The 27,473-nt window shown below is 40.4% G+C and overlaps 1 protein-coding gene across 1 annotated transcript in view; it reads right to left on the bottom strand.

The window, feature by feature from the left end:
- Window positions 1-829: 829 nt before the first annotated feature.
- The window catches only part of odad3 (outer dynein arm docking complex subunit 3), a 32,343-nt gene continuing 5,699 nt past the window's right edge, over window positions 830-27,473 (bottom strand). The window contains exons 9-14 of the mRNA XM_060918055.1: window positions 2,949-3,095; window positions 2,615-2,775; window positions 1,662-1,821; window positions 1,399-1,542; window positions 1,219-1,303; window positions 830-1,158 (exon numbers count right to left, since the gene is read on the bottom strand). Of these exons, the coding sequence (XP_060774038.1) occupies window positions 1,034-1,158; window positions 1,219-1,303; window positions 1,399-1,542; window positions 1,662-1,821; window positions 2,615-2,775; window positions 2,949-3,095 (822 nt within the window). The 3' untranslated portion in view covers window positions 830-1,033. The remainder of the gene's footprint in view (window positions 1,159-1,218; window positions 1,304-1,398; window positions 1,543-1,661; window positions 1,822-2,614; window positions 2,776-2,948; window positions 3,096-27,473) is intronic.

Genomic DNA, 27,473 nt, shown 5'->3' with positions numbered 1-27,473 from the left:
GAAACTTATTTAGCAACAAGACTTTTTTTTTTTTACTCAATCTTTGTGTCAAACCATTTTCTGTTGACCTCTCGTGACTTCACTGGATGGACGACACAGAACTGACCTTCCTGACACTCCATATTTTGACCTTTTTGGCTCCTGTGACTCCCCTGGATAGGCTGTGAGATAATACCAGTTTTATTCTCATAGACATGATTCAGAAGCACATCAGCTCACGGAGCGTGGAACCAGTAGAACCTGGATCTTCTTACTTTTGAACATCAAATGTAAAAAGTTGAAATCCATCCACAGCCTCAGATCCCACATGGCGTCCCTGTGCTCCTCCACGCAGCCTGGCACGCAGACACACACTCGCTCATGTCAATATTTATTTGCTCATTGTCATGTGACCTGAAACAAATTTTCACACACCAACGCTGTCGTTCATGTCACGTTAAACTGCTGCTTCATTCTTTGTTTAGACTATTTATCTTTTACTGAATATTGAAACGCTAAAAGCTGCAGCTGCTCCTCAGATCTTCTGTGACTGTGATGTTTACACAGCAGTGAGTTTGATGCGTCTCTTTAAAGTTTATATGACGGGGACGATTCTTTAATCTCTTAATATCGTGTTAGTTCTCGCGCAGTAACGATTGTAAAAGCGGCTCCTGAAGTCACGACGTGTGCACTCTGCGTTCCAGATTCTGCCTCAGAAATTCTTCTTTGGCCCCTTAGTCACCATTTCACACTCTCCGCTGTGTGAACACGACCTTTTATGGAGTTTTGTGGGAGTCACCAAACACAAATCAGCTGTGGTGTACATGTGCTCAGTAATTTATGGGTGATTGCTAATTATCAACATACACACAAACATCATCACACTGACATCATCATCATCATCATCATCACCACCATCACTGTCCCCGGCATCGTCGTCTCTACAGGCAACGAGAAGTGAAAGAGCTATGTGTCTTTATTTAATAATCCAATAATAATGGAATCATGCTTTGTTTCTAATTGTGCAGAATTAAAGAGAAAATGAGGTGAAAGGTCACAGTTCGTTCTTCCTCTTCCGAGTCTTCCTCTTTGTTTTCGAGTCAATGATGAGCTGCGACTGGTGTTTGAGGGACTTCCGAGTGATGACATCACCATCATCATCCCCGCTATCGTCCTCTTCTACAGAGAAAGAGAAACTCATCACTTTACTCTCTCTGTGTGTGTGTGTGTGCGTCTCACCTTCGTACACGTCGTCTCTCTGATGATCTGGTAGCGTGATGCGAGTGTTGTAGTCAGGAAGCTTCCCTTCAATGCTGGCATGGAACTGCAAACACACACACACACACACACACACACACACAGTGTTTATAAAAAGATGAAGGCTCCTCCCCCCCCCCCCCCCCCGCCACACACACACACCTCCTGCTCCTCCATCTCTTTGATGAGTGTGTGTGTATCACATCCCTGCAGTTCTTCCTGCAGCTGCATCAGTTTTAGCTCCGCCTCCCACAGCAGATCCAACACAGGCTGAGGAGACACACACTCTCGCTGCACAGGGGCATCCTACACACACACACACACACACTATACAAGGACTTTGTAAGGTCTAAAATTGCTCTAAATACAGTAACTACACCAGACCAGACACTTTACTTTGTATTAGTGTGTGTGTGTGTGTGTACCTGCAGTGTGATGTGCTGCAGTTTGTCATACAGATGTTCCACAGCGTTGCTCACAGTGCTCAGTGTGAGTGTCATTCTGTCCAGAGTGTCTTTAGCTGCGTCTCGTCTCTGCTGTTCCCTCTGTAACTGAGACTCACACTCCTCCCACACCCTCCTCCCACTGACACACACACACACACACACACCATACTTCAGATTAAATTCCTGTATTCAGAGTCAGTCACCTCAGTCCATTGTTTCCGTGGTGAAAGCTACCGGTGTTCAGAGTTTCAGTGGATTTTCTGAGCTTCACTTCACTGCTGAGGTTGCTGTCTATAAGTATTCAATGTGGGATTCCTTTACGGCGTCTAACTCAAATACTCACCTTTACATCTGAAAATAATCAGGGAGAGAAAATGCAAACTGAGGAGGAAACAGTGTTTTATTCTGCTGACTGTAAACTCTGATGTAACAAAAACAACAGAGAAGTTAAATATATAAAATTAACGACTAATATGATGATATATGAAAGAGAACCTGGGGTCGACACGGTGGTGTAGTGGTGATTACGGTTGCCTCAATGCAAGAAGGTTCTGGGTTCAAATCCCACAGCTGACAGGGCCCTTTCTGTGTGGAGTTTGCATGTTCCCCTGTGTGGGTTTCCTCCGGTTTCCCTCACAGTCCAAATACTGAAATAAATCTAATCGGAATCTCGTCTATCACCAGTGTGTTACTGCATGAACAGAGCTAACTGTAATGATCACATTCATCACCGGTTTAATTGATCAGAACAGTTTCCTCCCTTGTTCTTCAACAGCTCAGAGAACAGCATGTGATCCAACACACACCGTTATTCTACAGTTTACCTTTTTACTTCAAGCTCAGAGTTACACAAGTGAAACTTAATGAGGCTACAAGACACGAAATGGAGGTGACGAAATCGTACTGTGTGTGTGTGTGTGTGTGGTTCTCACTGGGTCAGTTTGGTCTCTCCTGAGTACTTCATGTCCTGGTATTGAGTGTGTAACTCATCTCTGTCCTCCTTTAGCTGCTGAAGCTCACATTCGTTCTGCACCTTCATCTGCTCCAGGTGTGTGTGAGTGTCACGCTGAGATATGAACCTTTCCACCACCTCCTACACACACACACACACACACACACAGAAAACCTCCACACACTTTCTCTCGTTCAGTTACATATCTGATGCATGGTCACATGACCGTAAGGCTACTGTCCAATCTGAAGTGATGAGCCATACACAGGGCACTTTAGTGAGTGTGAGTGTGTGTGTGTGTGTGTGTGAGTAACCCGTGTGTCAGTGACTCCTGTAGCCTCTGTGATGCGTGAAAAGGCCTCTTTGAAGCTGAAGATAGTTTTGTCGTTCTCTCCCTCTGCTGTTCCACTGCGCTGGACTTCGCTGCTCAACTCATCTGTGTGCAGCACCGCCCTCTGGGCCTGACACACACACACACACACACACACACACGTTAACATGGCCACTGTGCCTGACAGGTGACAGTGTGTGAGGGCGATAACCTGATGTCCTGTTACTGTGCTGCGTTTCAGGATGGTGTGTAACGGTGCTGCAGCGCCACTTCCCCATTCAGCTCCACACAGCTCCGACTCCACCCAGTGGTCAAACACAGCAACTACAACCAGTACTAACAGAAGCCCACTGGGGCACGACCCACGCTGCCCCACGCTCAGGGCGGAGCAGACTACAGGACAGGGCATGACTGATTTAATGCATATTAAATCTAAGTTTTACATTTCCCCAAAGTAAGTGAAAGTGTGTGTGTATGACAGACAGAACTGTAAATTATACAGTAAAGAGAGAGAGAAGGAACAAGGGATTGTGGAGAGAAAGATGCATTTGTACATCAGAAATGTTTGTGCACCACAGTGATGCCATTTCCTCACATAAAAGTGGAGAATATTTACACTGCTGAATTCTATAACAGTTTGAGGTGTCGGTGTCGTTTCTGATGTGGAGCTGGAGATTTTACTAAAACCTGGAAACCCTGGGCAAGGGGATTAACCTCAAACACAACTGAACACAGGAAGGACACATAGCTGTGTATAGCAGTGTACACTCATGTACAGTAGTGTGTAATTGTGTACAGTAGTGTGTAATTGTGTACAGTAGTGTGTAGCTGTGTACAGTAGTGTGTAATTGTGTAGTGTGTAGCTGTGTACAGTAGTGTGTAATTGTGTACAGTAGTGTGTAGCTGTGTACAGTAGTGTGTAATTGTGTACAGTAGTGTGTAGCTGTGCACAGTAGTGTGTAATTGTGTACAGTAGTGTGTAGCTGTGTACAATAGTGTGTAATTGTGTAGTGTAGCTGTGTACAGTAGTGTGTAGCTGTGTACAGTAGTGTGTAATTGTGTACAGTAGTGTGTAGCTGTGTACAGTAGTGTGTAATTGTGTACAATAGTATGTAGCTGTGTACAGTAGTGTGTAGCTGTGTACAGTAGTGTGTAATTGTGTACAGTAGTGTGTAGCTGTGTACAGTAGTGTGTAGCTGTGTACAGTAGTGTGTAATTATGTACAGTAGTGTGTAGCTGTGTACAGTAGTGTGTAATTGTGTACAGTAGTGTGTAGCTGTGCACAGTAGTGTGTAATTGTGTACAGTAGTGTGTAGCTGTGTACAATAGTGTGTAATTGTGTAGTGTAGCTGTGTACAGTAGTGTGTAGCTGTGTACAGTAGTGTGTAATTGTGTACAGTAGTGTGTAGCTGTGTACAGTAGTGTGTAATTGTGTACAATAGTATGTAGCTGTGTACAGTAGTGTGTAGCTGTGTACAGTAGTGTGTAATTGTGTACAGTAGTGTGTAGCTGTGTACAGTAGTGTGTAGCTGTGTACAGTAGTGTGTAATTATGTACAGTAGTGTGTAGCTGTGTACAGTAGTGTGTAATTGTGTACAGTAGTGTGTAGCTGTGCACAGTAGTGTGTAATTGTGTACAGTAGTGTGTAGCTGTGTACAATAGTGTGTAATTGTGTAGTGTAGCTGTGTACAGTAGTGTGTAGCTGTGTACAGTAGTGTGTAATTGTGTACAGTAGTGTGTAGCTGTGTACAGTAGTGTGTAATTGTGTACAATAGTATGTAGCTGTGTACAGTAGTGTGTAGCTGTGTACAGTAGTGTGTAATTGTGTACAGTAGTGTGTAGCTGTGTACAATAGTGTGTAATTGTGTACAGTAGTGTGTAGCTGTGTACAGTAGTGTGTAATTATGTACAGTAGTGTGTAATTGTGTACAGTAGTGTGTAATTGTGTACAGTAGTGTGTAGCTGTGTACAGTAGTGTGTAATTGTGTACAATAGTGTGTAGCTGTGTACAGTAGTGTGTAATTGTGTACAATAGTGTGTAGCTGTCTACAGTAGTGTGTAATTGTGTACAGTAGTGTGTAGCTGTGTACAGTAGTGTAATTGTGTACAGTAGTGTGTAGCTGTGTACAGTAGTGTGTAATTGTGTAGTGTGTAGCTGTGTATAGTGGTGTGTAATTGTGTACAGTAGTGTGTAGCTGTGTACAGTAGTGTGTAGCTGTGTACAGTAGTGCACAGTAGTGTGTAGCTGTGTACAGTAGTGTAATTGTGTACAGTAGTGTGTAATTGTGTACAGTAGTGTAATTGTGTACAATAGTATGTAGCTGTGTACAGTAGTGTAGCTGTGTACAGTAGTGTGTAATTGTGTAGTGTGTAGCTGTGTACAGTAGTGTAATTGTGTACAGTAGTGTAGCTGTGTACAGTAGTGTAATTGTGTACAGTAGTGTGTAGCTGTGTACAGTAGTGTAATTGTGTACAGTAGTGTGTAGCTGTGTACAGTAGTGTGTAGCTGTGTACAGTAGTGTAATTGTGTACAGTAGTGTGTAGCTGTGTACAGTAGTGTGTAATTGTGTACAGTAGTGTGTAGCTGTGTACAGTAGTGTGTAGCTGTGTACAGTAGTGTGTAATTGTGTACAGTAGTGTGTAGCTGTGTACAGTAGTGTGTAGCTGTGTACAGTAGTGTGTAGCTGTGTACAGTAGTGTGTAATTGTGTACAGTAGTGTGTAGCTGTGTACAGTAGTGTGTAATTGTGTACAATAGTGTGTAGCTGTGTACAGTAGTGTGTAATTGTGTACAATAGTGTGTAGCTGTCTACAGTAGTGTGTAATTGTGTACAGTAGTGTGTAGCTGTGTACAGTAGTGTAATTGTGTACAGTAGTGTGTAGCTGTGTACAGTAGTGTGTAATTGTGTAGTGTGTAGCTGTGTATAGTGGTGTGTAATTGTGTACAGTAGTGTGTAGCTGTGTACAGTAGTGTGTAGCTGTGTACAGTAGTGCACAGTAGTGTGTAGCTGTGTACAGTAGTGTAATTGTGTACAGTAGTGTGTAATTGTGTACAGTAGTGTAATTGTGTACAATAGTATGTAGCTGTGTACAGTAGTGTAGCTGTGTACAGTAGTGTGTAATTGTGTAGTGTGTAGCTGTGTACAGTAGTGTAATTGTGTACAGTAGTGTAGCTGTGTACAGTAGTGTAATTGTGTACAGTAGTGTGTAGCTGTGTACAGTAGTGTAATTGTGTACAGTAGTGTGTAGCTGTGTACAGTAGTGTGTAGCTGTGTACAGTAGTGTAATTGTGTACAGTAGTGTGTAGCTGTGTACAGTAGTGTGTAATTGTGTACAGTAGTGTGTAGCTGTGTACAGTAGTGTGTAGCTGTGTACAGTAGTGTGTAATTGTGTACAGTAGTGTGTAGCTGTGTACAGTAGTGTGTAGCTGTGTACAGTAGTGTGTAATTGTGTACAGTAGTGTGTAGCTGTGTACAGTAGTGTGTAATTGTGTACAGTAGTGTGTAGCTGTGTACAGTAGTGCACAGTAGTGTGTAGCTGTGTACAGTAGTGTAATTGTGTACAGTAGTGTGTAATTGTGTACAGTAGTGTAATTGTGTACAATAGTATGTAGCTGTGTACAGTAGTGTGTAGCTGTGTACAGTAGTGTGTAATTGTGTAGTGTGTAGCTGTGTACAGTAGTGTGTAATTGTGTACAGTAGTGTGTAGCTGTGTACAGTAGTGTGTAATTGTGTAGTGTAGCTGTGTATAGTAGTGTGTAATTGTGTACAGTAGTGTGTAGTTGTGTACAGTAGTGTACAGTCGTGTGTAGCTGTGTACAGTAGTGTGTAATTGTGTACAGTAGTGTGTAGCTGTGTACAATAGTGTGTAATTGTGTACAGTAGTGTGTAGCTGTGTACAGTAGTGTGTAATTATGTACAGTAGTGTGTAATTGTGTACAGTAGTGTGTAATTGTGTACAGTAGTGCGTAGGTGTGTACAGTAGTGTGTAATTGTGTACAGTAGTGTGTAGCTGTGTACAGTAGTGTGTAATTGTGTACAATAGTGTGTAGCTGTCTACAGTAGTGTGTAATTGTGTACAGTAGTGTGTAGCTGTGTACAGTAGTGTGTAATTGTGTACAATAGTGTGTAGCTGTCTACAGTAGTGTGTAATTGTGTACAGTAGTGCGTAGGTGTGTACAGTAGTGTGTAATTGTGTACAGTAGTGTGTAGCTGTGTACAGTAGTGTGTAATTGTGTACAATAGTGTGTAGCTGTCTACAGTAGTGTGTAATTGTGTACAGTAGTGTGTAGCTGTGTACAGTAGTGTAATTGTGTACAGTAGTGTGTAGCTGTGTACAGTAGTGTGTAATTGTGTAGTGTGTAGCTGTGTATAGTGGTGTGTAATTGTGTACAGTAGTGTGTAGCTGTGTACAGTAGTGTGTAATTGTGTACAGTAGTGTGTAGCTGTGTACAGTAGTGCACAGTAGTGTGTAGCTGTGTACAGTAGTGTAATTGTGTACAGTAGTGTGTAATTGTGTACAGTAGTGTAATTGTGTACAATAGTATGTAGCTGTGTACAGTAGTGTGTAATTGTGTAGTGTGTAGCTGTGTACAGTAGTGTGTAATTGTGTACAGTAGTGTGTAGCTGTGTACAGTAGTGTAATTGTGTACAGTAGTGTGTAGCTGTGTACAGTAGTGTGTAGCTGTGTACAGTAGTGTAATTGTGTACAGTAGTGTGTAGCTGTGTACAGTAGTGTGTAATTGTGTACAGTAGTGTGTAGCTGTGTACAGTAGTGTGTAGCTGTGTACAGTAGTGTGTAATTGTGTACAGTAGTGTGTAGCTGTGTACAGTAGTGTGTAGCTGTGTACAGTAGTGTGTAGCTGTGTACAGTAGTGCACAGTAGTGTGTAGCTGTGTACAGTAGTGTAATTGTGTACAATAGTATGTAGCTGTGTACAGTAGTGTGTAGCTGTGTACAGTAGTGTGTAGCTGTGTACAGTAGTGTGTAGCTGTGTACAGTAGTGCACAGTAGTGTGTAATTGTGTACAGTAGTGTAATTGTGTACAATAGTATGTAGCTGTGTACAGTAGTGTGTAGCTGTGTACAGTAGTGTGTAATTGTGTAGTGTGTAGCTGTGTACAGTAGTGTGTAATTGTGTACAGTAGTGTGTAGCTGTGTACAGTAGTGTAATTGTGTACAGTAGTGTGTAGCTGTGTACAGTAGTGTAATTGTGTACAGTAGTGTGTAGCTGTGTATAGTAGTGTGTAATTGTGCACAGTAGTGTGTAGCTGTGTACAGTAGTGTAATTGTGTACAGTAGTGTGTAGCTGTGTACAGTAGTGTGTAATTGTGTAGTGTGTAGCTGTGTACAGTAGTGTGTAATTGTGTACAGTAGTGTGTAGCTGTGTACAGTAGTGTATAATTGTGCACAGTAGTGTGTAGCTGTGTACAGTAGTGTGTAATTGTGTAGTGTGTAGCTGTGTACAGTAGTGTGTAATTGTGTACAGTAGTGTGTAGCTGTGTACAGTAGTGTGTAATTGTGTACAGTAGTGTAATTGTGTACAGTAGTGTGTAGCTGTGTACAGTAGTGCGTAGGTGTGTACAGTAGTGTGTAATTGTGTAGTGTGTAGCTGTGTACAGTAGTGTGTAATTGTGTACAGTAGTGTGTAGCTGTGTCCAATAGTGTGTAATTGTGTAGTGTAGCTGTGTACAGTAGTGTGTAGCTGTGTACAGTAGTGTGTAATTGTGTACAGTAGTGTGTAGCTGTGTACAGTAGTGTGTAATTGTGTACAATAGTATGTAGCTGTGTACAGTAGTGTGTAGCTGTGTACAGTAGTGTGTAATTGTGTAGTGTGTAGCTGTGTACAGTAGTGTAATTGTGTACAGTAGTGTGTAGCTGAGTACAGTAGTGTGTAATTGTGTAGTGTGTAGCTGTGTACAGTAGTGTGTAATTGTGTAGTGTGTAGCTGTGTACAGTAGTGTGTAGCTGTGTACAGTAGTGTATAATTGTGTACAGTAGTGTGTAGCTGTGTACAATAGTGTGTAATTGTGTACAGTAGTGTGTAGCTGTGTACAGTAGTGTGTAGCTGTGTACAGTAGTGTGTAGCTGTGTACAGTAGTGTATAATTGTGTACAGTAGTGTGTAATTGTGTGAAGTAGTGTGTAGTTGTGTACAGTAGTGTGTAGTTGTGTACAGTAGTGTGTAATTGTGTAAATTAGTGTGTAGCTGTGAACAGTAGTGTGTAATTGTATACAGTAGTGTGTAGCTGTGTATAGTGTGTAATTGTGTACAGTAGTGTGTAATTGTGTACAGTAGTGTGTAGCTGTGTACAGTAGTGTACAGTCGTGTGTAGCTGTGTACAGTAGTGTGTAGCTGTGTACAGTAGTGTGTAATTGTGTACAGTAGTGTGTAGCTGTGTACAATAGTGTGTAATTGTGTACAGTAGTGTGTAGCTGTGTACAGTAGTGTGTAATTATGTACAGTAGTGTGTAATTGTGTACAGTAGTGTGTAATTGTGTACAGTAGTGTGTAGCTGTGTACAGTAGTGTGTAATTGTGTACAATAGTGTGTAGCTGTGTACAGTAGTGTGTAATTGTGTACAATAGTGTGTAGCTGTCTACAGTAGTGTGTAATTGTGTACAGTAGTGTGTAGCTGTGTACAGTAGTGTAATTGTGTACAGTAGTGTGTAGCTGTGTACAGTAGTGTGTAATTGTGTAGTGTGTAGCTGTGTATAGTGGTGTGTAATTGTGTACAGTAGTGTGTAGCTGTGTACAGTAGTGTGTAGCTGTGTACAGTAGTGCACAGTAGTGTGTAGCTGTGTACAGTAGTGTAATTGTGTACAGTAGTGTGTAATTGTGTACAGTAGTGTAATTGTGTACAATAGTATGTAGCTGTGTACAGTAGTGTAGCTGTGTACAGTAGTGTGTAATTGTGTAGTGTGTAGCTGTGTACAGTAGTGTAATTGTGTACAGTAGTGTAGCTGTGTACAGTAGTGTAATTGTGTACAGTAGTGTGTAGCTGTGTACAGTAGTGTAATTGTGTACAGTAGTGTGTAGCTGTGTACAGTAGTGTGTAGCTGTGTACAGTAGTGTAATTGTGTACAGTAGTGTGTAGCTGTGTACAGTAGTGTGTAATTGTGTACAGTAGTGTGTAGCTGTGTACAGTAGTGTGTAATTGTGTACAGTAGTGTGTAGCTGTGTACAGTAGTGTGTAGCTGTGTACAGTAGTGTGTAATTGTGTACAGTAGTGTGTAGCTGTGTACAGTAGTGTGTAATTGTGTACAGTAGTGTGTAGCTGTGTACAGTAGTGCACAGTAGTGTGTAGCTGTGTACAGTAGTGTAATTGTGTACAGTAGTGTGTAATTGTGTACAGTAGTGTAATTGTGTACAATAGTATGTAGCTGTGTACAGTAGTGTGTAGCTGTGTACAGTAGTGTGTAATTGTGTAGTGTGTAGCTGTGTACAGTAGTGTGTAATTGTGTACAGTAGTGTGTAGCTGTGTACAGTAGTGTGTAATTGTGTAGTGTGTAGCTGTGTATAGTAATGTGTAATTGTGTACAGTAGTGTGTAGTTGTGTACAGTAGTGTACAGTCGTGTGTAGCTGTGTACAGTAGTGTGTAATTGTGTACAGTAGTGTGTAGCTGTGTACAATAGTGTGTAATTGTGTACAGTAGTGTGTAGCTGTGTACAGTAGTGTGTAATTATGTACAGTAGTGTGTAATTGTGTACAGTAGTGTGTAATTGTGTACAGTAGTGCGTAGCTGTGTACAGTAGTGTGTAATTGTGTACAGTAGTGTGTAGCTGTGCACAGTAGTGTGTAATTGTGTACAGTAGTGTGTAGCTGTGTACAATAGTGTGTAATTGTGTAGTGTAGCTGTGTACAGTAGTGTGTAGCTGTGTACAGTAGTGTGTAATTGTGTACATTAGTGTGTAGCTGTGAACAGTAGTGTGTAATTGTATACAGTAGTGTGTAGCTGTGTATAGTGTGTAATTGTGTACAGTAGTGTGTAATTGTGTACAGTAGTGTGTAGCTGTGTACAGTAGTGTACAGTCGTGTGTAGCTGTGTACAGTAGTGTGTAGCTGTGTACAGTAGTGTGTAATTGTGTACAGTAGTGTGTAGCTGTGTACAATAGTGTGTAATTGTGTACAGTAGTGTGTAGCTGTGTACAGTAGTGTGTAATTATGTACAGTAGTGTGTAATTGTGTACAGTAGTGTGTAATTGTGTACAGTAGTGTGTAGCTGTGTACAGTAGTGTGTAATTGTGTACAATAGTGTGTAGCTGTGTACAGTAGTGTGTAATTGTGTACAATAGTGTGTAGCTGTCTACAGTAGTGTGTAATTGTGTACAGTAGTGTGTAGCTGTGTACAGTAGTGTAATTGTGTACAGTAGTGTGTAGCTGTGTACAGTAGTGTGTAATTGTGTAGTGTGTAGCTGTGTATAGTGGTGTGTAATTGTGTACAGTAGTGTGTAGCTGTGTACAGTAGTGTGTAGCTGTGTACAGTAGTGCACAGTAGTGTGTAGCTGTGTACAGTAGTGTAATTGTGTACAGTAGTGTGTAATTGTGTACAGTAGTGTAATTGTGTACAATAGTATGTAGCTGTGTACAGTAGTGTAGCTGTGTACAGTAGTGTGTAATTGTGTAGTGTGTAGCTGTGTACAGTAGTGTGTAATTGTGTACAGTAGTGTAGCTGTGTACAGTAGTGTAATTGTGTACAGTAGTGTGTAGCTGTGTACAGTAGTGTAATTGTGTACAGTAGTGTGTAGCTGTGTACAGTAGTGTGTAGCTGTGTACAGTAGTGTAATTGTGTACAGTAGTGTGTAGCTGTGTACAGTAGTGTCTAATTGTGTACAGTAGTGTGTAGCTGTGTACAGTAGTGTGTAATTGTGTACAGTAGTGTGTAGCTGTGTACAGTAGTGTGTAGCTGTGTACAGTAGTGTGTAATTGTGTACAGTAGTGTGTAGCTGTGTACAGTAGTGTAATTGTGTACAGTAGTGTGTAGCTGTGTACAGTAGTGCACAGTAGTGTGTAGCTGTGTACAGTAGTGTAATTGTGTACAGTAGTGTGTAATTGTGTACAGTAGTGTAATTGTGTACAATAGTATGTAGCTGTGTACAGTAGTGTGTAGCTGTGTACAGTAGTGTGTAATTGTGTAGTGTGTAGCTGTGTACAGTAGTGTGTAATTGTGTACAGTAGTGTGTAGCTGTGTACAGTAGTGTGTAATTGTGTAGTGTGTAGCTGTGTATAGTAGTGTGTAATTGTGTACAGTAGTGTGTAGTTGTGTACAGTAGTGTACAGTCGTGTGTAGCTGTGTACAGTAGTGTGTAATTGTGTACAGTAGTGTGTAGCTGTGTACAATAGTGTGTAATTGTGTACAGTAGTGTGTAGCTGTGTACAGTAGTGTGTAATTATGTACAGTAGTGTGTAATTGTGTACAGTAGTGTGTAATTGTGTACAGTAGTGCGTAGGTGTGTACAGTAGTGTGTAATTGTGTACAGTAGTGTGTAGCTGTGTACAGTAGTGTGTAATTGTGTACAATAGTGTGTAGCTGTCTACAGTAGTGTGTAATTGTGTACAGTAGTGTGTAGCTGTGTACAGTAGTGTGTAATTGTGTACAATAGTGTGTAGCTGTCTACAGTAGTGTGTAATTGTGTACAGTAGTGGGTAGGTGTGTACAGTAGTGTGTACTTGTGTACAGTAGTGTGTAGCTGTGTACAGTAGTGTGTAATTGTGTACAATAGTGTGTAGCTGTCTACAGTAGTGTGTAATTGTGTACAGTAGTGTGTAGCTGTGTACAGTAGTGTAATTGTGTACAGTAGTGTGTAGCTGTGTACAGTAGTGTGTAATTGTGTAGTGTGTAGCTGTGTATAGTGGTGTGTAATTGTGTACAGTAGTGTGTAGCTGTGTACAGTAGTGTGTAATTGTGTACAGTAGTGTGTAGCTGTGTACAGTAGTGCACAGTAGAGTGTAGCTGTGTACAGTAGTGTAATTGTGTACAGTAGTGTGTAATTGTGTACCGTAGTGTAATTGTGTACAATAGTATGTAGCTGTGTACAGTAGTGTGTAATTGTGTAGTGTGTAGCTGTGTACAGTAGTGTGTAATTGTGTACAGCAGTGTGTAGCTGTGTACAGTAGTGTAATTGTGTACAGTAGTGTGTAGCTGTGTACAGTAGTGTAATTGTGTACAGTAGTGTGTAGCTGTGTACAGTAGTGTGTAGCTGTGTACAGTAGTGTAATTGTGTACAGTAGTGTGTAGCTGTGTACAGTAGTGTGTAGCTGTGTACAGTAGTGTGTAATTGTGTACAGTAGTGTGTAGCTGTGTACAGTAGTGTGTAGCTGTGTACAGTAGTGTGTAATTGTGTACAGTAGTGTGTAGCTGTGTACAGTAGTGTGTAGCTGTGTACAGTAGTGTGTAGCTGTGTACAGTAGTGCACAGTAGTGTGTAGCTGTGTACAGTAGTGTAATTGTGTACAGTAGTGTGTAATTGTGTACAGTAGTGTAATTGTGTACAATAGTATGTAGCTGTGTACAGTAGTGTGTAGCTGTGTACAGTAGTGTGTAATTGTGTAGTGTGTAGCTGTGTACAGTAGTGTGTAATTGTGTACAGTAGTGTGTAGCTGTGTACAGTAGTGTAATTGTGTACAGTAGTGTGTAGCTGTGTACAGTAGTGTAATTGTGTACAGTAGTGTGTAGCTGTGTACAGTAGTGTGTAATTGTGCACAGTAGTGTGTAGCTGTGTACAGTAGTGTAATTGTGTACAGTAGTGTGTAGCTGTGTACAGTAGTGTGTAATTGTGTAGTGTGTAGCTGTGTACTGTAGTGTGTAATTGTGTACAGTAGTGTGTAGCTGTGTACAGTAGTGTATAATTGTGCACAGTAGTGTGTAGCTGTGTACAGTAGTGTGTAATTGTGTAGTGTGTAGCTGTGTACAGTAGTGTGTAATTGTGTACAGTAGTGTGTAGCTGTGTACAGTAGTGTAATTGTGTACAGTAGTGTGTAGCTGTGTACAGTAGTGTAATTGTGTACAGTAGTGTGTAGCTGTGTACAGTAGTGTGTAATTGTGCACAGTAGTGTGTAGCTGTGTACAGTAGTGTAATTGTGTACAGTAGTGTGTAGCTGTGTACAGTAGTGTGTAATTGTGTAGTGTGTAGCTGTGTACAGTAGTGTGTAATTGTGTACAGTAGTGTGTAGCTGTGTACAGTAGTGTATAATTGTGCACAGTAGTGTGTAGCTGTGTACAGTAGTGTGTAATTGTGTAGTGTGTAGCTGTGTACAGTAGTGTGTAATTGTGTACAGTAGTGTGTAGCTGTGTACAGTAGTGTGTAATTGTGTACAGTAGTGTAATTGTGTACAGTAGTGTGTAGCTGTGTACAGTAGTGCGTAGGTGTGTACAGTAGTGTGTAATTGTGTAGTGTGTAGCTGTGTACAGTAGTGTGTAATTGTGTACAGTAGTGTGTAGCTGTGTCCAATAGTGTGTAATTGTGTAGTGTAGCTGTGTACAGTAGTGTGTAGCTGTGTACAGTAGTGTGTAATTGTGTACAGTAGTGTGTAGCTGTGTACAGTAGTGTGTAATTGTGTACAATAGTATGTAGCTGTGTACAGTAGTGTGTAGCTGTGTACAGTAGTGTGTAATTGTGTAGTGTGTAGCTGTGTACAGTAGTGTAATTGTGTACAGTAGTGTGTAGCTGAGTACAGTAGTGTGTAATTGTGTAGTGTGTAGCTGTGTACAGTAGTGTGTAATTGTGTAGTGTGTAGCTGTGTACAGTAGTGTGTAGCTGTGTACAGTAGTGTATAATTGTGTACAGTAGTGTGTAGCTGTGTACAATAGTGTGTAATTGTGTACAGTAGTGTGTAGCTGTGTACAGTAGTGTGTAGCTGTGTACAGTAGTGTGTAGCTGTGTACAGTAGTGTATAATTGTGTACAGTAGTGTGTAATTGTGTGAAGTAGTGTGTAGTTGTGTACAGTAGTGTGTAGTTGTGTACAGTAGTGTGTAATTGTGTAAATTAGTGTGTAGCTGTGAACAGTAGTGTGTAATTGTATACAGTAGTGTGTAGCTGTGTATAGTGTGTAATTGTGTACAGTAGTGTGTAATTGTGTACAGTAGTGTGTAGCTGTGTACAGTAGTGTACAGTCGTGTGTAGCTGTGTACAGTAGTGTGTAGCTGTGTACAGTAGTGTGTAATTGTGTACAGTAGTGTGTAGCTGTGTACAATAGTGTGTAATTGTGTACAGTAGTGTGTAGCTGTGTACAGTAGTGTGTAATTATGTACAGTAGTGTGTAATTGTGTACAGTAGTGTGTAATTGTGTACAGTAGTGTGTAGCTGTGTACAGTAGTGTGTAATTGTGTACAATAGTGTGTAGCTGTGTACAGTAGTGTGTAATTGTGTACAATAGTGTGTAGCTGTCTACAGTAGTGTGTAATTGTGTACAGTAGTGTGTAGCTGTGTACAGTAGTGTAATTGTGTACAGTAGTGTGTAGCTGTGTACAGTAGTGTGTAATTGTGTAGTGTGTAGCTGTGTATAGTGGTGTGTAATTGTGTACAGTAGTGTGTAGCTGTGTACAGTAGTGTGTAGCTGTGTACAGTAGTGCACAGTAGTGTGTAGCTGTGTACAGTAGTGTAATTGTGTACAGTAGTGTGTAATTGTGTACAGTAGTGTAATTGTGTACAATAGTATGTAGCTGTGTACAGTAGTGTAGCTGTGTACAGTAGTGTGTAATTGTGTAGTGTGTAGCTGTGTACAGTAGTGTAATTGTGTACAGTAGTGTAGCTGTGTACAGTAGTGTAATTGTGTACAGTAGTGTGTAGCTGTGTACAGTAGTGTAATTGTGTACAGTAGTGTGTAGCTGTGTACAGTAGTGTGTAGCTGTGTACAGTAGTGTAATTGTGTACAGTAGTGTGTAGCTGTGTACAGTAGTGTGTAATTGTGTACAGTAGTGTGTAGCTGTGTACAGTAGTGTGTAATTGTGTACAGTAGTGTGTAGCTGTGTACAGTAGTGTGTAGCTGTGTACAGTAGTGTGTAATTGTGTACAGTAGTGTGTAGCTGTGTACAGTAGTGTGTAATTGTGTACAGTAGTGTGTAGCTGTGTACAGTAGTGCACAGTAGTGTGTAGCTGTGTACAGTAGTGTAATTGTGTACAGTAGTGTGTAATTGTGTACAGTAGTGTAATTGTGTACAATAGTATGTAGCTGTGTACAGTAGTGTGTAGCTGTGTACAGTAGTGTGTAATTGTGTAGTGTGTAGCTGTGTACAGTAGTGTGTAATTGTGTACAGTAGTGTGTAGCTGTGTACAGTAGTGTGTAATTGTGTAGTGTGTAGCTGTGTATAGTAATGTGTAATTGTGTACAGTAGTGTGTAGTTGTGTACAGTAGTGTACAGTCGTGTGTAGCTGTGTACAGTAGTGTGTAATTGTGTACAGTAGTGTGTAGCTGTGTACAATAGTGTGTAATTGTGTACAGTAGTGTGTAGCTGTGTACAGTAGTGTGTAATTATGTACAGTAGTGTGTAATTGTGTACAGTAGTGTGTAATTGTGTACAGTAGTGCGTAGCTGTGTACAGTAGTGTGTAATTGTGTACAGTAGTGTGTAGCTGTGCACAGTAGTGTGTAATTGTGTACAGTAGTGTGTAGCTGTGTACAATAGTGTGTAATTGTGTAGTGTAGCTGTGTACAGTAGTGTGTAGCTGTGTACAGTAGTGTGTAATTGTGTACATTAGTGTGTAGCTGTGAACAGTAGTGTGTAATTGTATACAGTAGTGTGTAGCTGTGTATAGTGTGTAATTGTGTACAGTAGTGTGTAATTGTGTACAGTAGTGTGTAGCTGTGTACAGTAGTGTACAGTCGTGTGTAGCTGTGTACAGTAGTGTGTAGCTGTGTACAGTAGTGTGTAATTGTGTACAGTAGTGTGTAGCTGTGTACAATAGTGTGTAATTGTGTACAGTAGTGTGTAGCTGTGTACAGTAGTGTGTAATTATGTACAGTAGTGTGTAATTGTGTACAGTAGTGTGTAATTGTGTACAGTAGTGTGTAGCTGTGTACAGTAGTGTGTAATTGTGTACAATAGTGTGTAGCTGTGTACAGTAGTGTGTAATTGTGTACAATAGTGTGTAGCTGTCTACAGTAGTGTGTAATTGTGTACAGTAGTGTGTAGCTGTGTACAGTAGTGTAATTGTGTACAGTAGTGTGTAGCTGTGTACAGTAGTGTGTAATTGTGTAGTGTGTAGCTGTGTATAGTGGTGTGTAATTGTGTACAGTAGTGTGTAGCTGTGTACAGTAGTGTGTAGCTGTGTACAGTAGTGCACAGTAGTGTGTAGCTGTGTACAGTAGTGTAATTGTGTACAGTAGTGTGTAATTGTGTACAGTAGTGTAATTGTGTACAATAGTATGTAGCTGTGTACAGTAGTGTAGCTGTGTACAGTAGTGTGTAATTGTGTAGTGTGTAGCTGTGTACAGTAGTGTGTAATTGTGTACAGTAGTGTAGCTGTGTACAGTAGTGTAATTGTGTACAGTAGTGTGTAGCTGTGTACAGTAGTGTAATTGTGTACAGTAGTGTGTAGCTGTGTACAGTAGTGTGTAGCTGTGTACAGTAGTGTAATTGTGTACAGTAGTGTGTAGCTGTGTACAGTAGTGTCTAATTGTGTACAGTAGTGTGTAGCTGTGTACAGTAGTGTGTAATTGTGTACAGTAGTGTGTAGCTGTGTACAGTAGTGTGTAGCTGTGTACAGTAGTGTGTAATTGTGTACAGTAGTGTGTAGCTGTGTACAGTAGTGTAATTGTGTACAGTAGTGTGTAGCTGTGTACAGTAGTGCACAGTAGTGTGTAGCTGTGTACAGTAGTGTAATTGTGTACAGTAGTGTGTAATTGTGTACAGTAGTGTAATTGTGTACAATAGTATGTAGCTGTGTACAGTAGTGTGTAGCTGTGTACAGTAGTGTGTAATTGTGTAGTGTGTAGCTGTGTACAGTAGTGTGTAATTGTGTACAGTAGTGTGTAGCTGTGTACAGTAGTGTGTAATTGTGTAGTGTGTAGCTGTGTATAGTAGTGTGTAATTGTGTACAGTAGTGTGTAGTTGTGTACAGTAGTGTACAGTCGTGTGTAGCTGTGTACAGTAGTGTGTAATTGTGTACAGTAGTGTGTAGCTGTGTACAATAGTGTGTAATTGTGTACAGTAGTGTGTAGCTGTGTACAGTAGTGTGTAATTATGTACAGTAGTGTGTAATTGTGTACAGTAGTGTGTAATTGTGTACAGTAGTGCGTAGGTGTGTACAGTAGTGTGTAATTGTGTACAGTAGTGTGTAGCTGTGTACAGTAGTGTGTAATTGTGTACAATAGTGTGTAGCTGTCTACAGTAGTGTGTAATTGTGTACAGTAGTGTGTAGCTGTGTACAGTAGTGTGTAATTGTGTACAATAGTGTGTAGCTGTCTACAGTAGTGTGTAATTGTGTACAGTAGTGGGTAGGTGTGTACAGTAGTGTGTACTTGTGTACAGTAGTGTGTAGCTGTGTACAGTAGTGTGTAATTGTGTACAATAGTGTGTAGCTGTCTACAGTAGTGTGTAATTGTGTACAGTAGTGTGTAGCTGTGTACAGTAGTGTAATTGTGTACAGTAGTGTGTAGCTGTGTACAGTAGTGTGTAATTGTGTAGTGTGTAGCTGTGTATAGTGGTGTGTAATTGTGTACAGTAGTGTGTAGCTGTGTACAGTAGTGTGTAATTGTGTACAGTAGTGTGTAGCTGTGTACAGTAGTGCACAGTAGAGTGTAGCTGTGTACAGTAGTGTAATTGTGTACAGTAGTGTGTAATTGTGTACCGTAGTGTAATTGTGTACAATAGTATGTAGCTGTGTACAGTAGTGTGTAATTGTGTAGTGTGTAGCTGTGTACAGTAGTGTGTAATTGTGTACAGCAGTGTGTAGCTGTGTACAGTAGTGTAATTGTGTACAGTAGTGTGTAGCTGTGTACAGTAGTGTAATTGTGTACAGTAGTGTGTAGCTGTGTACAGTAGTGTGTAGCTGTGTACAGTAGTGTAATTGTGTACAGTAGTGTGTAGCTGTGTACAGTAGTGTGTAGCTGTGTACAGTAGTGTGTAATTGTGTACAGTAGTGTGTAGCTGTGTACAGTAGTGTGTAGCTGTGTACAGTAGTGTGTAATTGTGTACAGTAGTGTGTAGCTGTGTACAGTAGTGTGTAGCTGTGTACAGTAGTGTGTAGCTGTGTACAGTAGTGCACAGTAGTGTGTAGCTGTGTACAGTAGTGTAATTGTGTACAGTAGTGTGTAATTGTGTACAGTAGTGTAATTGTGTACAATAGTATGTAGCTGTGTACAGTAGTGTGTAGCTGTGTACAGTAGTGTGTAATTGTGTAGTGTGTAGCTGTGTACAGTAGTGTGTAATTGTGTACAGTAGTGTGTAGCTGTGTACAGTAGTGTAATTGTGTACAGTAGTGTGTAGCTGTGTACAGTAGTGTAATTGTGTACAGTAGTGTGTAGCTGTGTACAGTAGTGTGTAATTGTGCACAGTAGTGTGTAGCTGTGTACAGTAGTGTAATTGTGTACAGTAGTGTGTAGCTGTGTACAGTAGTGTGTAATTGTGTAGTGTGTAGCTGTGTACTGTAGTGTGTAATTGTGTACAGTAGTGTGTAGCTGTGTACAGTAGTGTATAATTGTGCACAGTAGTGTGTAGCTGTGTACAGTAGTGTGTAATTGTGTAGTGTGTAGCTGTGTACAGTAGTGTGTAATTGTGTACAGTAGTGTGTAGCTGTGTACAGTAGTGTGTAGCTGTGTACAGTAGTGTGTAATTGTGTACAGTAGTGTAATTGTGTACAGTAGTGTGTAGCTGTGTACAGTAGTGCGTAGGTGTGTACAGTAGTGTGTAATTGTGTAGTGTGTAGCTGTGTACAGTAGTGTGTAATTGTGTACAGTAGTGTGTAGCTGTGTACAATAGTGTGTAATTGTGTAGTGTAGCTGTGTACAGTAGTGTGTAGCTGTGTACAGTAGTGTGTAATTGTGTACAGTAGTGTGTAGCTGTGTACAGTAGTGTGTAATTGTGTACAATAGTATGTAGCTGTGTACAGTAGTGTGTAGCTGTGTACAGTAGTGTGTAATTGTGTACAGTAGTGTGTAGCTGTGTACAGTAGTGTGTAATTGTGTACAGTAGTGTGTAGCTGTGTACAGTAGTGTAATTGTGTACAGTAGTGTGTAGCTGAGTACAGTAGTGTGTAATTGTGTAGTGTGTAGCTGTGTACAGTAGTGTGTAGCTGTGTACAGTAGTGTATAATTGTGTACAGTAGTGTGTAGCTGTGTACAGTAGTGTATAATTGTGTACAGTAGTGTGTAGCTGTGTACAGTAGTGTGTAATTGTGTACAGTAGTGTGTAGCTGTGTACAGTAGTGTGTAGCTGTGTGCAGTAGTGTGTAGCTGTGTACAGTAGTGTATAATTGTGTACAGTAGTGTGTAATTGTGTGAAGTAGTGTGTAGTTGTGTACAGTAGTGTGTAGTTGTGTACAGTAGTGTGTAATTGTGTACAGTAGTGTGTAGCTGTGTACAGTAGTGTATAATTGTGTACAGTAGTGTGTAGCTGTGAACAGTAGTGTGTAATTGTGTAGTGTAGCTGTGTACAGTAGTGTTTAATTGTGTACAGTAGTGTGTAGCTGTGTACAGTAGTGTGTAATTGTGTACAGTAGTGTGTAGCTGTGTACAGTAGTGTGTAATTATGTACAGTAGTGTGTAGCTGTGAACAGTAGTGTATAATTGTGTACAGTAGTGTGTAGCTGTGAACAGTAGTGTGTAATTGTGTAGTGTAGCTGTGTACAGTAGTGTATAATTGTGTACAGTAGTGTGTAGCTGTGTACAGTAGTGTGTAATTGTGTACAGTAGTGTGTAGCTGTGTACAGTAGTGTGTAGCTGTGTACAGTAGTGTGTAATTATGTACAGTAGTGTGTAATTGTGTACAGTAGTGCGTAGCTGTGTACAGTAGTGTGTAGCTGTGTACAGTAGTGTGTAGCTGTGTACAGTAGTGTAATTGTGTACAGTAGTGTGTAGCTGAGTACAGTAGTGTGTAATTGTGTAGTGTGTAGCTGTGTACAGTAGTGTGTAGCTGTGTACAGTAGTGTATAATTGTGTACAGTAGTGTGTAGCTGTGTACAATAGTGTGTAATTGTGTACAGTAGTGTGTAGTTGTGTACAGTAGTGTGTAGCTGTGTACAGTAGTGTGTAATTGTGTACAGTAGTGTGTAGCTGTGTACAGTAGTGTATAATTGTGTACAGTAGTGTGTAATTGTGTGAAGTAGTGTGTAGTTGTGTACAGTAGTGTGTAGTTGTGTACAGTAGTGTGTAATTGTGTACATTAGTGTGTAGCTGTGAACAGTAGTGTGTAATTGTATACAGTAGTGTGTAGCTGTGTGCAGTAGTGTGTAATTGTGTACAGTAGTGTGTAGCTGTGTACAGTAGTGTGTAATTGTGTAGTGTGTAGCTGTGTATAGTAGTGTGTAATTGTGTACAGTAGTGTGTAATTGTGTACAGTAGTGTGTAGCTGTGTACAGTAGTGTGTAGTTGTGTACAGTAGTGTGTAATTGTGTACATTAGTGTGTAGCTGTGAACAGTAGTGTGTAATTGTATACAGTAGTGTGTAGCTGTGTGCAGTAGTGTGTAATTGTGTACAGTAGTGTGTAGCTGTGTACAGTAGTGTGTAATTGTGTAGTGTGTAGCTGTGTATAGTAGTGTGTAATTGTGTACAGTAGTGTGTAATTGTGTACAGTAGTGTGTAATTGTGTACAGTAGTGTGTAATTGTGTACAGTAGTGTGTAGCTGTGTACAATAGTGTGTAATTGTGTACAGTAGTGTGTAGCTGTGTACAGTAGTGTGTAATTATGTACAGTAGTGTGTAATTGTGTACAGTAGTGTGTAATTGTGTACAGTAGTGCGTAGGTGTGTACAGTAGTGTGTAATTGTGTACAGTAGTGTGTAGCTGTGTACAGTAGTGTGTAATTGTGTACAATAGTGTGTAGCTGTCTACAGTAGTGTGTAATTGTGTACAGTAGTGTGTAGCTGTGTACAGTAGTGTAATTGTGTACAGTAGTGTGTAGCTGTGTACAGTAGTGTGTAATTGTGTAGTGTGTAGCTGTGTATAGTGGTGTGTAATTGTGTACAGTAGTGTGTAGCTGTGTACAGTAGTGTGTAGCTGTGTACAGTAGTGCACAGTAGTGTGTAGCTGTGTACAGTAGTGTAATTGTGTACAGTAGTGTGTAATTGTGTACAGTAGTGTAATTGTGTACAATAGTATGTAGCTGTGTACAGTAGTGTGTAGCTGTGTACAGTAGTGTGTAATTGTGTAGTGTGTAGCTGTGTACAGTAGTGTGTAATTGTGTACAGTAGTGTGTAGCTGTGTACAGTAGTGTAATTGTGTACAGTAGTGTGTAGCTGTGTACAGTAGTGTAATTGTGTACAGTAGTGTGTAGCTGTGTACAGTAGTGTGTAGCTGTGTACAGTAGTGTAATTGTGTACAGTAGTGTGTAGCTGTGTACAGTAGTGTGTAGCTGTGTACAGTAGTGGGTAATTGTGTACAGTAGTGTGTAGCTGTGTACAGTAGTGTGTAGCTGTGTACAGTAGTGTGTAATTGTGTACAGTAGTGTGTAGCTGTGTACAGTAGTGTGTAGCTGTGTACAGTAGTTTTGAATTGTGTACAGTAGTGTGTAGCTGTGTACAGTAGTGTGTAATTGTGTACAGTAGTGTGTAGCTGTGTACAGTAGTGCACAGTAGTGTGTAGCTGTGTACAGTAGTGTAATTGTGTACAGTAGTGTGTAATTGTGTACAGTAGTGTAATTGTGTACAATAGTATGTAGCTGTGTACAGTAGTGTGTAGCTGTGTACAGTAGTGTAATTGTGTACAGTAGTGTGTAGCTGTGTACAGTAGTGTGTAATTGTGCACAGTAGTGTGTAGCTGTGTACAGTAGTGTAATTGTGTACAGTAGTGTGTAGCTGTGTACAGTAGTGTGTAATTGTGTAGTGTGTAGCTGTGTACAGTAGTGTGTAATTGTGTACAGTAGTGTGTAGCTGTGTACAGTAGTGTATAATTGTGCACAGTAGTGTGTAGCTGTGTACAGTAGTGTGTAATTGTGTAGTGTGTAGCTGTGTACAGTAGTGTGTAATTGTGTACAGTAGTGTGTAGCTGTGTACAGTAGTGTGTAATTGTGTACAGTAGTGTAATTGTGTACAGTAGTGTGTAGCTGTGTACAGTAGTGTGTAGCTGTGTACAGTAGTGTGTAATTGTGTAGTGTGTAGCTGTGTACAGTAGTGTGTAATTGTGTACAGTAGTGTAATTGTGTAGTGTGTAGCTGTGTACAGTAGTGTGTAGCTGTGTACAGTAGTGTGTAGCTGTGTACAGTAGTGTGTAGCTGTCTACAGTAGTGTGTAATTGTGTACAGTAGTGTGTAGCTGTGTACAGTAGTGTAATTGTGTACAGTAGTGTGTAGCTGTGTACAGTAGTGTGTAATTGTGTAGTGTGTAGCTGTGTACAGTAGTGTATAATTGTGCACAGTAGTGTGTAGCTGTGTACAGTAGTGTGTAATTGTGTAGTGTGTAGCTGTGTACAGTAGTGTGTAGCTATGTACAGTAGTGTGTAATTGTGTACAGTAGTGTGTAGCTGTGTACAGTAGTGTGTAATTGTGTACAGTAGTGTAATTGTGTACAGTAGTGTGTAGCTGTGTACAGTAGTGTGTAGCTGTGTACAGTAGTGTGTAATTGTGTACAGTAGTGTGTAGCTGTGTACAGTAGTGTGTAGCTGAGTACAGTAGTGTGTAATTGTGTACAGTAGTGTGTAATTCTGTACAGTAGTGTACAGTTGTGTATAGTTTGTACAGTAGTGTGTAATTGTGTACAGTAGTGTATAGCTGTGTACAGTAGTGTGTAATTGTGTACAGTAGTGTGTAATTGTGTACAGTGGTGTGTAGATGTGTACAGTAGTGTGTAATTGTGTAGTGTGTAATTGTGTACAGTAGTGTGTAATTGTGTGAAGTAGTGTGTAGTTGTGTACAGTAGTGTGTAATTGTGTACAGTAGTGTGTAGCTGTGTACAGTAGTGTGTAATTGTGTGAAGTAGTGTGTAATTGTGTACAGTAGTGTGTAGCTGTGTACAGTAGTGTGTAATTGTGTGAAGTAGTGTGTAATTGTGTACAGTAGTGTGTAGCTGTGTACAGTAGTGTGTAATTGTGTGAAGTAGTGTGTAGTTGTGTACAGTAGTGTGTAATTGTGTACAGTAGTGTGTAGCTGTGTACAGTAGTGTGTAATTGTGTGAAGTAGTGTGTAATTGTGTACAGTAGTGTGTAGCTGTGTACAGTAGTGTGTAATTGTGTACAGTAGTGTGTAGCTGTGTACAGTAGTGTGTAGCTGTGTACAGTAGTGTGTAATTGTGTACAGTAGTGTGTAATTGTGTACAGTAGTGCGTAGGTGTGTACAGTAGTGTGTAATTGTGTACAGTAGTGTGTAATTGTGTAAAGTAGTGTGTAGCTGTGTACAGTAGTGTAGCTGTGTACAATAGTGTGTAATTGTGTACAGTAGTGTGTAGCTGTGTACAGTAGTGTGTAGCTGTGTACAGTAGTGTGTAATTGTGTACAGTAGTGTGTAATTGTGTACAGTAGTGCGTAGTTGTGTACAGTAGTGTGTAATTGTGTACAGTAGTGTGTAGCTGTGTACGGTAGTGTGTAGCTGTGTACAGTAGTGTAGCTGTGTACAATAGTGTGTAATTGTGTACAGTAGTGTGTAGCTGTGTACAGTAGTGTGTAATTATGTACAGTAGTGTGTAATTGTGTACAGTAGTGCGTAGGTGTGTACAGTAGTGTGTAATTGTGTACAGTAGTGTGTAGCTGTGTACAGTAGTGTGTAATTGTGTACAATAGTGTGTAGCTGTCTACAGTAGTGTGTAATTGTGTACAGTAGTGTGTAGCTGTGTACAGTAGTGTAATTGTGTACAGTAGTGTGTAGCTGTGTACAGTAGTGTGTAATTGTGTAGTGTGTAGCTGTGTATAGTGGTGTGTAATTGTGTACAGTAGTGTGTAGCTGTGTACAGTAGTGTGTAATTGTGTACAGTAGTGTGTAGCTGTGTACAGTAGTGCACAGTAGTGTAGCTGTGTACAGTAGTGTAATTGTGTACAGTAGTGTGTAATTGTGTACAGTAGTGTAATTGTGTACAATAGTATGTAGCTGTGTACAGTAGTGTGTAGCTGTGTACAGTAGTGTGTAATTGTGTAGTGTGTAGCTGTGTACAGTAGTTTGTAATTGTGTACAGTAGTGTGTAGCTGTGTACAGTAGTGTAATTGTGTACAGTAGTGTGTAGCTGTGTACAGTAGTGTAATTGTGTACAGTAGTGTGTAGCTGTGTACAGTAGTGTGTAGCTGTGTACAGTAGTGTAATTGTGTACAGTAGTGTGTAGCTGTGTACAGTAGTGTGTAGCTGTGTACAGTAGTGCACAGTAGTGTGTAGCTGTGTACAGTAGTGTAATTGTGTACAGTAGTGTAATTGTGTACAATAGTATGTAGCTGTGTACAGTAGTGTGTAGCTGTGTACAGTAGTGTGTAATTGTGTAGTGTGTAGCTGTGTACAGTAGTGTGTAATTGTGTACAGTAGTGTGTAGCTGTGTACAGTAGTGTGTAATTGTGTACAATAGTGTGTAGCTGTCTACAGTAGTGTGTAATTGTGTACAGTAGTGTGTAGCTGTGTACAGTAGTGTGTAATTGTGTACAATAGTGTGTAGCTGTCTACAGTAGTGTGTAATTGTGTACAGTAGTGCGTAGGTGTGTACAGTAGTGTGTAATTGTGTACAGTAGTGTGTAGCTGTGTACAGTAGTGTGTAATTGTGTACAATAGTGTGTAGCTGTCTACAGTAGTGTGTAATTGTGTACAGTAGTGTGTAGCTGTGTACAGTAGTGTAATTGTGTACAGTAGTGTGTAGCTGTGTACAGTAGTGTGTAATTGTGTAGTGTGTAGCTGTGTATAGTGGTGTGTAATTGTGTACAGTAGTGTGTAGCTGTGTACAGTAGTGTGTAATTGTGTACAGTAGTGTGTAGCTGTGTACAGTAGTGCACAGTAGTGTAGCTGTGTACAGTAGTGTAATTGTGTACAGTAGTGTGTAATTGTGTACAGTAGTGTAATTGTGTACAATAGTATGTAGCTGTGTACAGTAGTGTGTAGCTGTGTACAGTAGTGTGTAATTGTGTAGTGTGTAGCTGTGTACAGTAGTGTGTAATTGTGTACAGTAGTGTGTAGCTGTGTACAGTAGTGTAATTGTGTACAGTAGTGTGTAGCTGTGTACAGTAGTGTAATTGTGTACAGTAGTGTGTAGCTGTGTACAGTAGTGTGTAGCTGTGTACAGTAGTGTAATTGTGTACAGTAGTGTGTAGCTGTGTACAGTAGTGTGTAGCTGTGTACAGTAGTGCACAGTAGTGTGTAGCTGTGTACAGTAGTGTAATTGTGTACAGTAGTGTAATTGTGTACAATAGTATGTAGCTGTGTACAGTAGTGTGTAGCTGTGTACAGTAGTGTGTAATTGTGTAGTGTGTAGCTGTGTACAGTAGTGTGTAATTGTGTACAGTAGTGTGTAGCTGTGTACAGTAGTGTAATTGTGTACAGTAGTGTGTAGCTGTGTACAGTAGTGTAATTGTGTACAGTAGTGTGTAGCTGTGTACAGTAGTGTGTAATTGTGCACAGTAGTGTGTAGCTGTGTACAGTAGTGTAATTGTGTACAGTAGTGTGTAGCTGTGTACAGTAGTGTGTAATTGTGTAGTGTGTAGCTGTGTACAGTAGTGCGTAATTGTGTACAGTAGTGTGTAGCTGTGTACAGTAGTGTATAATTGTGCACAGTAGTGTGTAGCTGTGTACAGTAGTGTGTAATTGTGTAGTGTGTAGCTGTGTACAGTAGTGTGTAATTGTGTACAGTAGTGTGTAGCTGTGTACAGTAGTGTGTAATTGTGTACAGTAGTGTGTAGATGTGTACAGTAGTGTGTAATTGTGTAGTGTGTAGCTGTGTACAGTAGTGTGTAATTGTGTGAAGTAGTGTGTAGTTGTGTACAGTAGTGTGTAATTGTGTACAGTAGTGTGTAGCTGTGTACAGTAGTGTGTAATTGTGTGAAGTAGTGTGTAATTGTGTACAGTAGTGTGTAGCTGTGTACAGTAGTGTGTAATTGTGTGAAGTAGTGTGTAATTGTGTACAGTAGTGTGTAGCTGTGTACAGTAGTGTGTAATTGTGTGAAGTAGTGTGTAGTTGTGTACAGTAGTGTGTAATTGTGTACAGTAGTGTGTAGCTGTGTACAGTAGTGTGTAATTGTGTGAAGTAGTGTGTAATTGTGTACAGTAGTGTGTAGCTGTGTACAGTAGTGTGTAGCTGTGTACAGTAGTGTGTAATTATGTACAGTAGTGTGTAGCTGTGAACAGTAGTGTATAATTGTGTACAGTAGTGTGTAGCTGTGAACAGTAGTGTGTAATTGTGTAGTGTAGCTGTGTACAGTAGTGTATAATTGTGTACAGTAGTGTGTAGCTGTGTACAGTAG

The sequence above is a fragment of the Neoarius graeffei genome, chromosome 4 (genome assembly GCF_027579695.1).
Source record: "Neoarius graeffei isolate fNeoGra1 chromosome 4, fNeoGra1.pri, whole genome shotgun sequence".
Classification (NCBI taxonomy): domain Eukaryota; kingdom Metazoa; phylum Chordata; class Actinopteri; order Siluriformes; family Ariidae; genus Neoarius; species Neoarius graeffei.
The sequence above is the reverse complement of the archived record's forward strand: the minus strand, read 5'-3'. Positions and strand labels throughout refer to the sequence as shown.